Here is a 13,033-nt window from a genome sequence, read left to right as displayed (position 1 = left end):
ACAGCCCTCGCTCCCTCAACCTTTCCTATAAGACCTACCCCCCAAACCAGGCAGCAACTTGGTAAATCTCCTCTGCAGTCTTTCCAGCGCTTCCACATCCTTCTTATAGTGAGGTGACCAGAACTGCACACAATATTCCAAATGTGGTCTCACCAAGGTCCTGTACAGTTGCAGCATAACCCCACAGCTCTTAAACTCCAACCCCCTGTTAATAAAAGCTAACACACTATAGGCCTTCTTCACAGCTCTATCCACTTGAGTGGCAACCTTCAGAGATCTGTGGATATGGACCCCAAGATCTCTCTGTTCCTCCACAGTCTTCAGAACCCTGTAATCCACATTTAAATTAGTCCTACCAAAATGAATCACCTCACATTTATCAGGGTTAAACTCCATTTGCCATTTTTCAGCCCAGCTTTGCATCCTATCTATGTCTCTTTGCAGCCTACTACAGGATCTTCGGTGAATTGCTGCAAACATCTTGTAGATAGTATACACTGATGCTACTGAGCGTCAGTGGCGGAGTGATTGAATGTTTGTAGATGTGGTGCCAATTAAGCGGGCTGTTTTGTCCTGGATGGTGTCAAGATTCTTGAATGTTGTTGGAGATGTGCTATATGAGATGTGCTGTATAATAAGCAGCTTATCAATAATATCGCAGTCAAACAGGTCTCTGTATTCCAGCATCATTAGTGCTTGTTGCTGTGTGGTGCGCATGTCCAGCCCAAGTTAGATTTGGCCTGGTGCAATGCTGTCCTGGAGACCCAGCAGTGGTTTAACATTTTGGTGAACTGGATGGAATTGGAACTTTCTCTGCGTGCAGTCCAAGGTGACTATGCCTTCTCTGCATATGTCTGTTCACCATATATGACAAGATTTACTTCGGTGGAATTGAGTGCAACACAGGGCTTGATTTCTTCAGCAGTGGCTTTGACAAAACATTGCATTTTGCCCCGTATCAATTTTGACTCTCAGTTTGGCATTGTTGCAAGCAATGTTGAACTTTGTGAATATTTCACCTTTCTCAGTGATGAAGTCAACACTTTCACAGTAGATTGCTTCCAGGGGCTCAAGTTTTTGATTTATCTCCAGCTTATTCGCTTTGTTTATACGCTGAACTTTGGAAAGGTAGCTGGCTGCAGCATGTCTTGTGATAGTAGCTGGTTGACATGTCTTTGATCGACAACTTGGTAAAGTGATTCCATTTACCACTGTTGCAGTGCTTGTTAAATGGAAAGCATGTACTTTTTTGTTGGTGCTGATCGTTGCAGTTTGAACAGGGAGTGTTACATACTGAAAAGATTTCAACTTCTCTTAATTCTTTTGTGCACCTCTCAGACTGTTCATTCAACATACAAATATTAAAGGCAGATTCCAAATGTGAAGTTTTTCTCTGTGAAGCAGCTGCTTAATCACACTGTTGCTGTGTTCCACACACTCTTACAAGTTCACCCGTGAGAGCACCAAATTCACACTTTTTTCCTAGAATTTTCAATATTGAATCAATATTCAATATTGAAGTACTGAAATGTAGTGAATGTAATGTCGTGTAAATAAGCATCGTATAGTACTATAAAAATGACTGGGTTTTTTTGCACTGTTTGTAATTATTGGATATGTTGTTTTGCAATGGCTTATTGGAGAGTTTTTTTGTGAATAAAGTATATTTTTGAAATAAAAAAATAAAGTCGGCAGGTGGACCACAAGCAAGGGAGAGGTGAGTTGCAATTCTTTTATCCTTTTATCTGTATAAGGGCAATATGGCAGCTAGGGCAGTGGCATGCTCCTCCTGCCAGATGTGGGCAATTAGGGAGCAATCTAATCTCCCTGACAACTTTGTCTGCAGGAAGTGTGTCCAGTTGCAGCTCCTCACAGACTGCATTGTTCGGCTGGAGCGGCAGGTGGATGCACTGCGGAGCATACAGGAGGCAGAGAGTGTGATAGACACTGGTTACAGGGAGGTTGTCACACCACAGGTTCAGACAGGTAGATGGGTGACTGCCAGGAGAGACAGGCAGGTAGTGCAGGAGTCTCCTGTGTCTATTCCTATTTCAAACAGGTATACCATTTTGGATGCTGTTGAGGGGGATAGCCTGTCAGGGGGAGATACCAGCAGTAGCCAGGCCTGTGACACCACAGTGTTCTGCTGTGGGACAGGGTCGGGCAAAGAGCAAGCGAGCAGTCGTAATAGGGGACTCTCTAGTTAGAGGCACAGGCGGGCGTTTCTGTGGCCGCAATTGAGACTCCAGGATGGTGTGTTGCCTCCCTGGTGCCAGGGTCAAGGACGTCTCTGAGCGATTGCAGGACATTCTTAAGGGGGAGAGTGAGCAGCCAGAGGTCGTTGTACATATTGGTACCAACGACATAGGTAGGAAAAGGATGAGGTCCTGAAATGTGAATATAGAAAGTTAGGCAGAAGGCTAACATGCAGGACCTTGAAGGTAGTAATTTCAGGACTACTACTGGTGCCACGTGCTAGTGAGAATAGGAATAGGAGGATTAGGCAGATGAATGCCTGGTTTGAGAGCTGGTGCAGGGGGCAGGGATTTAGATTTTTGGATCATCGGGATCTTTTCTGGGGAAGGGCTGATCTGTTCAAGAGGGATGGGTTACATTTGAACTGGAGGGGGACTAACATCCTGGCGGGGAGATTTGCTGGAGCCACTCGGGAGGTTTTAAACTAGTTTGGCAGGGGGGTGGGGTCCAAAGCAGTAGGGAGACAGAAGAGAAGTTTGAGGACAGCACGGAAGTTAAAGAGAGCACATTAATTAGTAACGGCAGTGTCAGTAATCCTAGTACCAGACAGATCAGACAGAAGCAAAACAGAGAGCAAGGGAAGTCCAGATTAAACTGCAATTATTTCAATGCAAGAGGCCTGACGGGCAAGGCAGATGAACTCAGGGCATTGATGGGTACGTGGGACTGGGATATGATAGCAATTACTGAAACATGGCTAAGGGAGCGACAGAACTGGCAGCTCAATGTTCCAGGGTACAGATGCTATCGGAAAGATAGAACAGGAGGTAAGAGAGGAGGGGGAGTTGCACTTTTGATTAGGGAAAGCATCACGGCCGTATTGAGAGGGGATATATCCGAGGGTTCGGCCACTGAGTCTATATGGGGAGAACTGAGAAATAAGAAGGGGGAAATCACTTTGATAAGGTTGTACGATAGGCCCCCAAATAGTCAGTGGGAAATTGAGGAGCAAATATGTAAGGAGATTACAGATAGCTCCAAGAAAAATAGGGTGGTAATAGTCGGAGATTTTAATTTTCCCAACATTAACTGGGACAACCATAGTATTAGAGGGTTGGATGGAGAGAAATTTATTGCGTGTATTCAGGAGGAATTTCTCATTCAGTATGTGGATGGCCCGACTAGAGAGGGAGCAAAACTTGACCTCCTCTTGGGAAATAAGGAAGGGCAGGTGACAGAAGTGTTAGTGAGGGATCACTTTGGGACCAGTGACCATAATTCTATTAGTTTTAAGATAGCTATGGAGAATGATAGGTCTGTCCCAAAAGTTAATATTCTAAATTGGGGGAAGGCCAATTTTGATGGTATCAGGCAGGAACTTTCAAAAGTTAATTGGGGGAGTCTGTGGGAAGGCAAAGAGACGTCTGGTAAGTGGCATGCTTTCAAAAGTGTGTTAACCAGGGTTCAGGGTAAACACATTCCTCTTAGAGTGAAGGGCAAGGCTGGCAGAAATCAGGAACACTGGATGACTCGGGATATTGAGGTCCTGGTCAAGAAGAAGAAAGAGGCACATGACATGCATAGGTAGCTGGGATCAAGTGAACCTCTTGGAGTATAGTGGGTGTAGGAGTAGAGTTAAGAGAGAAATCAGGAGGGCAAAAAGGGGACACAAAATTGTTTTGGCAGATAAGGCAAAGGAGAATCCAAAGAGCTTCTACAAATACATAAAGGGCAAAAGAGTAACAAGGGAGAAAGTAGAGCCTCTTAAGGATCAACAAGGTCACCTATGTGCGGATCCGCAAGAGATGGGTGAGATCCTAAATGAATATCTCTCATCAGTATTTACTGTTGAGAAAAGCATGGATGTTAGGGAACTTGGGGAAATAAATAGTGATGTCTTGAGGAGTGTACATATTACAGAGAAGGAGGTGCTGGAAGTCTTAAAGCGCATCAAGGTAGATAAATGTGCGGGACCTGATGAGGTATATCCCAGGACGTTGTGGAGGCTAGGGAGGAAATTGCAGGTCCCCGAGCCGAGATATTTGAATCATCGATAGTTACAGGTGAGGTGCCTGAAGACTGAAGAGTCGCAAATGTGCCTTTGTTTAAAAAGGGCTGCAGGCAAAAGCCTGGGAACTACAGGCCAGTGAGCCTCACATCTGTGGTGGGTAAATTGTTGGAAGGTATTTTGAGAGACAGGATCTACAGGCATTTAGAGATGCAAGGACTGATTAGGGACGGTTGGCATGGCTTTGTGAGTGGAAAATCATCTCCCACAAATTTAATTGAGTTTTTGAAGGGGTAACCAAGAAGTTAGATGAGGGCAGTGCAGGTGATGTTGTCTACATGGACTTTAGCAAGGCCTTTGACAAGGTACCGCATGGTAGGTTGTTGCATAAAGTTAAATCTCACGGGATCCAGGATGAGGTATCTAAATGGATGCAAAATTGGCTTCTTTACAGAAGCCAGAGGGTGGTTGTGGAGAGTTGTTTTTCAAACTGGAGGTCTGTGACCAGCGGTGTGCCTCAGGGATCAGTGCTGGGCCCACTGTTATTTGTCATTTATATTAATGATTTGGATGAGAATATAGGGGGCATGGTTAGTAAGTTTGCAGATGACACCAAGATTGGTGGCATGGTGGACAGTGAAGAAAGTTATCTCCAATTGCAACGGGATCTTGATCAATTGTGCCAGTGGGCTGACGAATGACAGATGGAGTTTAATTTAGATAAATGTGAGGTGATGCATTTTGGTAGATTGAACCAGGGCAGGACTTACTCAGTTAATGGTAGGGCGTTGGGGAGAGTTACAGAACAAAGAGATCGAGGGGTACATGTTCATAGCTCCTTGAAAGTGGAGTCACAGGTGGACAGAGTGGTGAAGAAGGCATTTGGCATGCTTGGTTTCACCGGTCAGAACATTGAATACAGGAGTTGGGACGTCTTGTTGAAGTTGTACAAGACATTGGTAAGGCCACACTTGGAATACTGTGTGCAATTCTGGTCACCCTATTATAGAAAGGATGTTATTAAACTAGAAAGAGTGCAGAAAAGATTTACTAGGATGCTACCGGGACTTGATGGATTGAGTTATAAGGAGAGGCTGAATAGACTGGGACTTTTTTCTCTGGAGCGTAGGAGTGACCTTATAGAGGTCGATAAAATAATGAGGGGCATAGATCAGCTAGATCGTCAATATCTTTTCCCAAAGGTTGGGGAGTCTAAAACTAGAGGGCATAGGTTTAAGGTGAGAGGGGAGAGGTACATAAGGGGCAATGTTTTCACACAGAGAGTGGTGAGTGTCTGGAACAAGTTGCCAGAGGTAGTAGTAGAGGCGGGTACAATTTTATCTTTTAAAAAGCATTTAGATAGTTACATGAGTATGATGGGTACAGAGGGATATGGGCCAAATGCGGGCAATTGGGATTAGTTTAGGGTTTTTTTTTTAAAATGGCAGCATGGACAACTTGGGCCGAAGGGCCTGTTTCCATGCTGTAAACCTCTATGACTCTAAGGGAAATCAGTAGGAAAAATTATTAATGGAAAAACTCATGGATCAAGGTATGCTCCTTCGCAATGTATTCTATTGTGACTTCAGGCTGGATGAGAACATGTTTTCATTTTTATTGCTGGTGTCATTGAAAGTCGCTTTTAGTTTTCACTGGGCAAGCAGTCAGCAAACCCAGAAATAAAAATCTGGACTGGGTGACAGCAGGTCTTCACAGAACCTGCCCAATTGTCCTTCCAATAAATCAGGCCGATTCGGTAAAGGGTGACAAGAACTTTGTCAGATTTTTCTTCCTGGGCTCTGCTCTCAATGATACAGAATGCCCTGAAATGAAGATGGAAATCTCTCCCAGCATGATTCATTGAGCACCTTTACTTCCATGTACAAGGCAGATCACGTGGCAAGAGCTCCCTTCTGCTCAAGGCTAAATTTGCTGTCAAAATCCTTGGTTTAATATTTGCTGTTAATGTTTTTTTTAAAATTAAGGATCCTGAGAAGTGGTGGGGAAGGAACAAGGCAGTGTTTTAAGAATAAATACAGCAATTATTATCATAAGTCGGCTGAAGCTTGTGGAAAGAAGCTGCTTAATTCTATTAAATGAGAAGTAGTCTAAATGTTGCAGCAACATCAATGTGCCCCACTTAAGTACATCTCATTGTCCATAGAATCCCTACAGTGCAGGAAGAGGCCATTTGGCCCATCAAGCCTGCACCAACTCTCCAAAAGAGCATCTTACCCAGGCCCCCCTCCCAATCCCCGTAACCCTGTCCATTTATCACGGCTAATCTACCTAACCTGCATATTTTGGGACACTGAGGGGAAATTTAGCGTGGTCAGTCCACCTAATTTGCACATCTTTGGGAGGAAACTGGAGCACCTGGAGGAGACATGGGGAGAATGTGCAAACTCCATGTCGACAGCCACCTAAGGCTGGGATCAATCCTGGGCCCCTGGCACTGTAAGGCGACCGTGCTAACCACTGTGCCACCCTCATTGTGGCTGTTTAAGTGGCATGAAAAATTGGCCTTGAGAAGGTTGCGCTTCTGACATATCTTTACACCTCAACTGCACAAACACAATTGTATTGAGGTAAAAGGTGCCAGTTGGAAAGCTAACCTATTTTATAATTTCTAATATGGAAACTAAGTTATGTTCTTCCTTACTTCATTTTGCTTACAGAGAAAGAAAATCTGCAGCATTTAACTTTATTTCCTTTTAATTGTTCCTCTAAAGGTTGGAATATTTCAAAAAAAGTTTGAATGAGCATTACTGAACCATCCAAGAATCTTTTAGAACATAAAAAATTAGGACTCATGCTAACGCATATGGCCCAATGAGCCTGCTCTCCCATTTTAATACAATCGTGACTGATCTTTGGTGTCAGCTGCATTTTTCTTCCCTCTCCCCATCTCCCTTGATTCTTTGAGACACCAAAAAACTGATGGAACAATGTGGGCATTAAGTATTAAGTTAAAGCCTGCCTGAATGTATTTTTGGAAACAATTTGTTTCTTTACCGGCACTGCAAATATATTTGGAACAGAAATTTTAAAACTAGTTTGTATGAAGCGTATTGCGAGATAGTCCAAAAATATACTCATTCTCCAACCCACAGAGATTGTTTTGATATAGTTTAAAATCCATAGCTCAGACTCCCAATGCTGAGGTTAATCTTGACTCTGCTGAACGAGAGGATTACAGCCCTGTATGCTGGAATGAAAGCAGAGTCCTTTCTGGCAGAGTCCCTTCTGCCCTACAAACCATAATTTTAATGATTGCCTTAGCAGTCCAGCCCTGAAGCTTTTTCGTCAGGTGTGGTAAGTTGCACACACAACAGTCGATTGAACTTGTACTTTTAAAGAAATCTCTCTCTCTCCTTCTCCCTCACCCACCCCTCATTCCACCTTCGCTGCACGTTAAATTGAAACAGAAACAAGTGTATCAGAAGTTTAACATACATAGCAAATTTTAAAGCTTTGATAAAGCTAGTTTAATGATAGAATTGCTTGTCAGATTCCTGCTGACGATTTCATGAAGTGTTTTAGTAATCTGTTAGCCTCCACTCCTTGGAATATTAACTGACTGCTGATGTTCAGAGAGCCACAATTGCAAAACCATTTGACTTTCAGATCTGAGAACTTCTCTGAACTTTTAAGTCAGTGCTGCATAGTCTTCTCGTATTCAGGCTTGACAAATAGCTGTTCGTTTCCGAGGTTAAAATGGTCAAAATTGATCTGCAGTGACCATGAACTAGCCCTGGATTTATCGTCACTACGTGGATCAGTTAGTTAAAATGGTGTTGACAGTCAAATGTTTCCTTGCACTGTGTCAATAATGTGTCACTTACACAACTCGTGTTGTTAAGCTGATGTCCTAACAGCCATTTAAAAAAAAATTGTTTTGCCTGATGTTTTTTCTCACCAGTTTGACAAAATAATCAAATTTCTCTGTTCCAATGATGATGACTACATTCCCCAAACCGTCTTTTTCTTCTCACCTTTAATGTTTTGTTTACAGTAATGCCACACTGTTGATTGCCATTAATCTGTTCTCTTTTCTCCTTCATTTCTTTCTTCCTTCTCCCAATGCCTAAGTAGAAGTGGAACAGAAAGGTAATAAAATACCTTAGAAATTAAACATTTACATTCACTGTCATGCAGTTACTTTTAACTTTTTGTCTGAAAGTATTTTGCTCTTGATTTTGTTGCATAGAGGTTTGTTTAACAAAGTTTAGGTGTACCACTCTCCATTCTGCTGCTTTCTAACAGAACATGTACATTTTATTTCACAGCATACACTTTTTCTGCTTCATTAGAAGAGTTCAGATCATAGAAGATTCTGCTTTTCTTCTTGCCCAAAAATAACCTACCCATATCATGCCGATTCCATTTTGTGTTTGTTATTTGCACCCATTTAATGAAAGCTGCTATTTATTTATCTTTTGTTTTTAAACTGTAAGTGTTATTTCAAAGTAAGTCAATGGAAGTTATAATAAATTGGCAATAGCAGTAAACACCCTAAACTACTAATTCCATCTTATTTAAGAAAAAAACATTTTTCAGTTTCTCGATATGAAAAGTAATTTATTCAATATTCTGAAAATTTCATCAGTATTTAGGAATTTCAAATCTTTAAATTCTCTTTATATACGTGTATGGTTTTATAAATTTGAGTGGAAAACATCTCTGCATTTAAATTAGTTGGACGATCTTCAAGAAAAATTGAAAAGAAAGGATTGCACCAGACTTGATCTGTCTTCTGGGATTTTAACAAATCTATCTTGTCTTCTTTTTCCACAGTTTTCTCATGTCCTGGAATACTTAAAGCAGTGTATCAAATGGACCACTTGTTTGAGTCTGATCACCAGTCAGGAGCCTGGTGCAAAGACCCACTACAAGCTTCTGACAAGGTCTACTATATGCCTTGGACCCCATACAGAACGGATACATTAACTGAATACTCTTCAATGGGGGATTTTATTGCTGGTCGACCAACTATCACCTACAAGCTTCCTCACAGAGTGGATGGAACGGGATTCGTAGTGTATGATGGAGCATTATTCTTTAATAAAGAGCGTACAAGAAATATCGTGAAGTTTGATCTCAGGACGAGGATCAAGAGTGGTGAGGCCATCATAGCCAATGCAAATTACCATGACACATCACCATACCGGTGGGGTGGAAAATCAGATATTGACCTGGCAGTCGATGAAAATGGTTTGTGGGTTATCTATGCAACTGAACAGAACAATGGAAAAATAGTGATTAGCCAGTTAAATCCCTATACCTTAAGAATTGAAGGTACCTGGAATACTGCTTATGACAAGAGGTCAGCTTCAAATGCTTTCATGGTTTGTGGAATTCTGTATGTGGTGAAATCAGTGTATGAAGATGATGACAATGAAGCCACTGGGAATAAAATTGACTACATCTATAATACTGAGCTGAGTATGGATGGAAATGTGGAAATATCATTCCCCAACTCCTACCAGTACATTGCAGCAGTGGATTATAACCCCCGAGATCATAAACTGTATGTGTGGAACAATTACCATGTTCTGAAGTATTCACTGGAGTTTGGTCCACTCAATGAAAAAGGTATGTGATGTTTTCCTGATTTAAATAGAATAGGTAAATAGATAGATAGAATCCCTACAGTGCAGAAGGAGGCCATTTGGCCCATCGAATTTGCACCAACCACAATTCCACCCAAGCCCTATTCCCGTAACCCCACATAATTACCCTGCTAGGCCCCCTGACACTAGGATCAATTTACTATGGCCAATCAACCTAACCTGCACACCTTTGGACTGTGGGATGAAACCAGAGCACCCGGAGGAAACCCATGCAGACACGGGGAGAATGTGCAAACTCCACACAGACAGTGATCCAAGCCGGGAATCGACTGGCGCTGTGAGGCAGCAGTGCGCCACCATGCCACCCTTGACTCTGTCAGCGTTCTCCATTATGTGGGACAGAAATAACTCATTGCATGCAAAAAAATCTCAAATTTCTCTTTGACTAAACTGGAAATTTAAACTCCATGCTCCCCTCTTTCTGGGTTTGAACAACTGAATGAAATTATAATAATTTTAGCACAGCCTGCTGCCTGATGTAGATAGAGTTGGATCCCTTTCTAAAATGTTCAAACTTGATGAATGTTGACCTCTCTTTCCTTGTGAAATGTGTAATCTTAGGCTTCAAATGTTTTGTTATCGCAAATTTTTAAAGTTTAAAGACAGTTTATTAGTCACAAGCAGGCTTACATTAACACTGCAATTAAGTTACTGTGAAAACCCCCGAGTCGCCATACTCTGGCACCTGTTCAGATACACTGAGGGAGAATTTAGTATGGCAATGCACCGAACCAACACGGTAAGAGGTCCTTTAGTCAGAAGTTGTACTTATCTTATGTCTTACCATGTTTTCAGGCTATGCAAAGCACTGTACAACCAATATGTTATTTTAAATTATAGTAAATGTTATGAAAACAACTCTGACATCCAATTTAAACACCTCTGACAACCAATTTCAACACAGCCACGTCCAAAAACCAGTGAATCAACACATAACCTTTGTGAACATAATCTTTGCTTGTTTACTGGCTGAGGGAAAAACATTGCCCAGAACTCCATGTGAACTCCCTGTTCTTCTCTAAAAGGTAACATGGGATCTTTTGCATCCAGCTGAATAGGCAAGTGGAACCCCAGTTAATCCAAAAGGATGGAAACACAGCATTAATCCATATCAGTAATACACTGGAATTTCAACTGAGATTAAGTCCTGCAGCAGAGCTTGAATTTATCAACTGCGGTTCATTGCTAGCCCTGCCTCTGAGTCAGATGGTTTTGCATGCAAGCTTCATTTTCTTGATACATAATCTTGGAAGACATTTCAGTGTAGAACTGAGGAGTTTAAGCAGTGTTAAAATTGCCTTCTTTTGAATGAAAAGCTAAACTGAGGCCATTGATGCCCTCTCGTAGAGTCATAGAGGTTTACAGCATGGCTTGTCCATGTCGCCCTTTTTTAAAAACCCATAAGCCCTTTTTTTAAAACCCCTAACCCCTAAGCAGGGCTCTGTACTGGGACCTCTGCTGTTTGTGATATATATAAAGGATTTGGAGGAAGATGTAGCTGGTGTGATCAGTAAGTTTGCGGACGACACAAAGATTGCTGGAGTTGCGGATAGTGATGAACATTGTCAGAGAATACAGCAGGATGTAGATAGGCTGGAACATTGGGCGGAGAAATGGCAGATGGAATTTAATCCAGATAAATGCGAAGTGATGCATTTCGGTAGATCTAATGTAAGGGGGAGCTATACAATAAATGGCAGAACCATCAGGAGTATAGACACACAAAGGGACTTGGGTGTACAAGTCCACAGATCCTAGATGGCAGCACAGGTGGAGAGGGTGGTCAAGAAGGCATATGGCATGCTTGCTTTTATTGGACGGGGCATAGAATATAAAAGTTGGCATATGATGTTGCAGCTGTATAGAATGTTGGTTGGGCCACATTTGGAATACTGCATCCAGTTCTGGTCGCCACACTACCAGAAGGACGTGGAGGCTTTGGAGAGAGAACAGAGAAGGTTTACCAGGATGTTGCCTGGTATGGAGGGTCTTAGCTATGAGGAGAGATTAGGTAAACTGGGGTTGTTCTCCCTGGAAAGACGGAGGATGAGGGGAGACCTAATAGAGGTGTATAAAATTATGAAGGGCATAGATAGGGTGAACAGTGGGAAGCTTTTTCCCAGGTCGGAGGTGACGAACACAAGGGGTCACGGGTTCAAGGTGAGGGGGGCAAGGTTCAACACAGATGTCAGGCGGACGTATTTTACACAGAAGGTGGTGGGGGCCTGGAATGCACTGCCAAGCAAGGTGATTGAGGCGGACACGCTGGGATCATTTAAGACTTATCTAGATAGCCAGGTGAACAGACTGGGAATAGAGGGATACAAACGAATGGTCTAGTTGGGCACATGAGCGGCGCAGGCTTGGAGGGCCGAAGAGCCTGTTCCTGTGCTGTATTGTTCTTTGTTCTAAGCTAATCCCAATTGCCTGCATTTGGCTCATATCCCTCTATACCCATTTTATCCATGTAACTATCTAAATGCTTTCAAGGAGATAAAAGATCCCTTGGCACTATTTCAAAGAGGAGCCAGGGAATTCTCCCAGTAGTAACCTGGCTAATTTATATCTCTTAACCAACATCACTAAAAATAGACTATCCCTCATAATCATCTTTCTCATTGTAGCTAGCTGTGTACAAACTGGTTGCTGCATTCCCTACCTTGCAACAGATTCACTAGCTGAAAGGTACTTTCAGTCCTGAAGTCATGAAAGTTGCTTTATAAATAAAAACATGTCTTTTCTGTCAAAGGCAAGGATGCTGCCAACTGATTGAAATTGATGGTTGAAGTGGTGTTTTACTAATATTAGAAATTGATTGTAAGTTGATGTGACTAAGCAAAGGCATGAGTTTTTTTAAAAAGCAAAACAAATGTTTCAAATAATTCACAATGAAAAAAATGTTCCACTCTTTTTGTGAAACGTCCAAATCACTTGGAGATGAAATCCAACAGGGGCTTTAATTGCAATAAAATCTTTTTTCACAGTTTCTCTGTGGATGAATATTTTTGTTATATTCAAATAGACTGTGAATATGAATTATAATAGTAACTCAGAAGGTGTAGAAGAATCAATGACATACTTTGAACAGAATAGTTGCATTGCTTTTTTAATCCTTATGCACCCTGTAATTTCACAGTTCTGAGTAATTGTACTGCACATAGTTTTAGTTTATCATAATTGGTATACATTGTTTGCT

General features: G+C 41.9%; 1 protein-coding gene across 3 annotated transcripts in view; it reads left to right on the top strand.

Moving 5' to 3' along the window:
* Positions 1–13,033, top strand: part of LOC144494796 (adhesion G protein-coupled receptor L3-like) — a 978,643-nt gene that overhangs the window by 619,452 nt on the left and 346,158 nt on the right. For all 3 annotated transcript variants that reach the window (XM_078214147.1, XM_078214145.1, XM_078214146.1), the window contains exon 6: positions 9,002–9,799. In XM_078214147.1, coding sequence (XP_078070273.1) covers positions 9,002–9,799 — 798 coding nt within the window. The remainder of the gene's footprint in view (positions 1–9,001; positions 9,800–13,033) is intronic.

Source organism: Mustelus asterias, chromosome 6 (assembly GCF_964213995.1).
Source record: "Mustelus asterias chromosome 6, sMusAst1.hap1.1, whole genome shotgun sequence".
Classification (NCBI taxonomy): Eukaryota; Metazoa; Chordata; class Chondrichthyes; order Carcharhiniformes; family Triakidae; genus Mustelus; species Mustelus asterias.
This window is presented reverse-complemented; position numbering and strand designations above follow the sequence as displayed.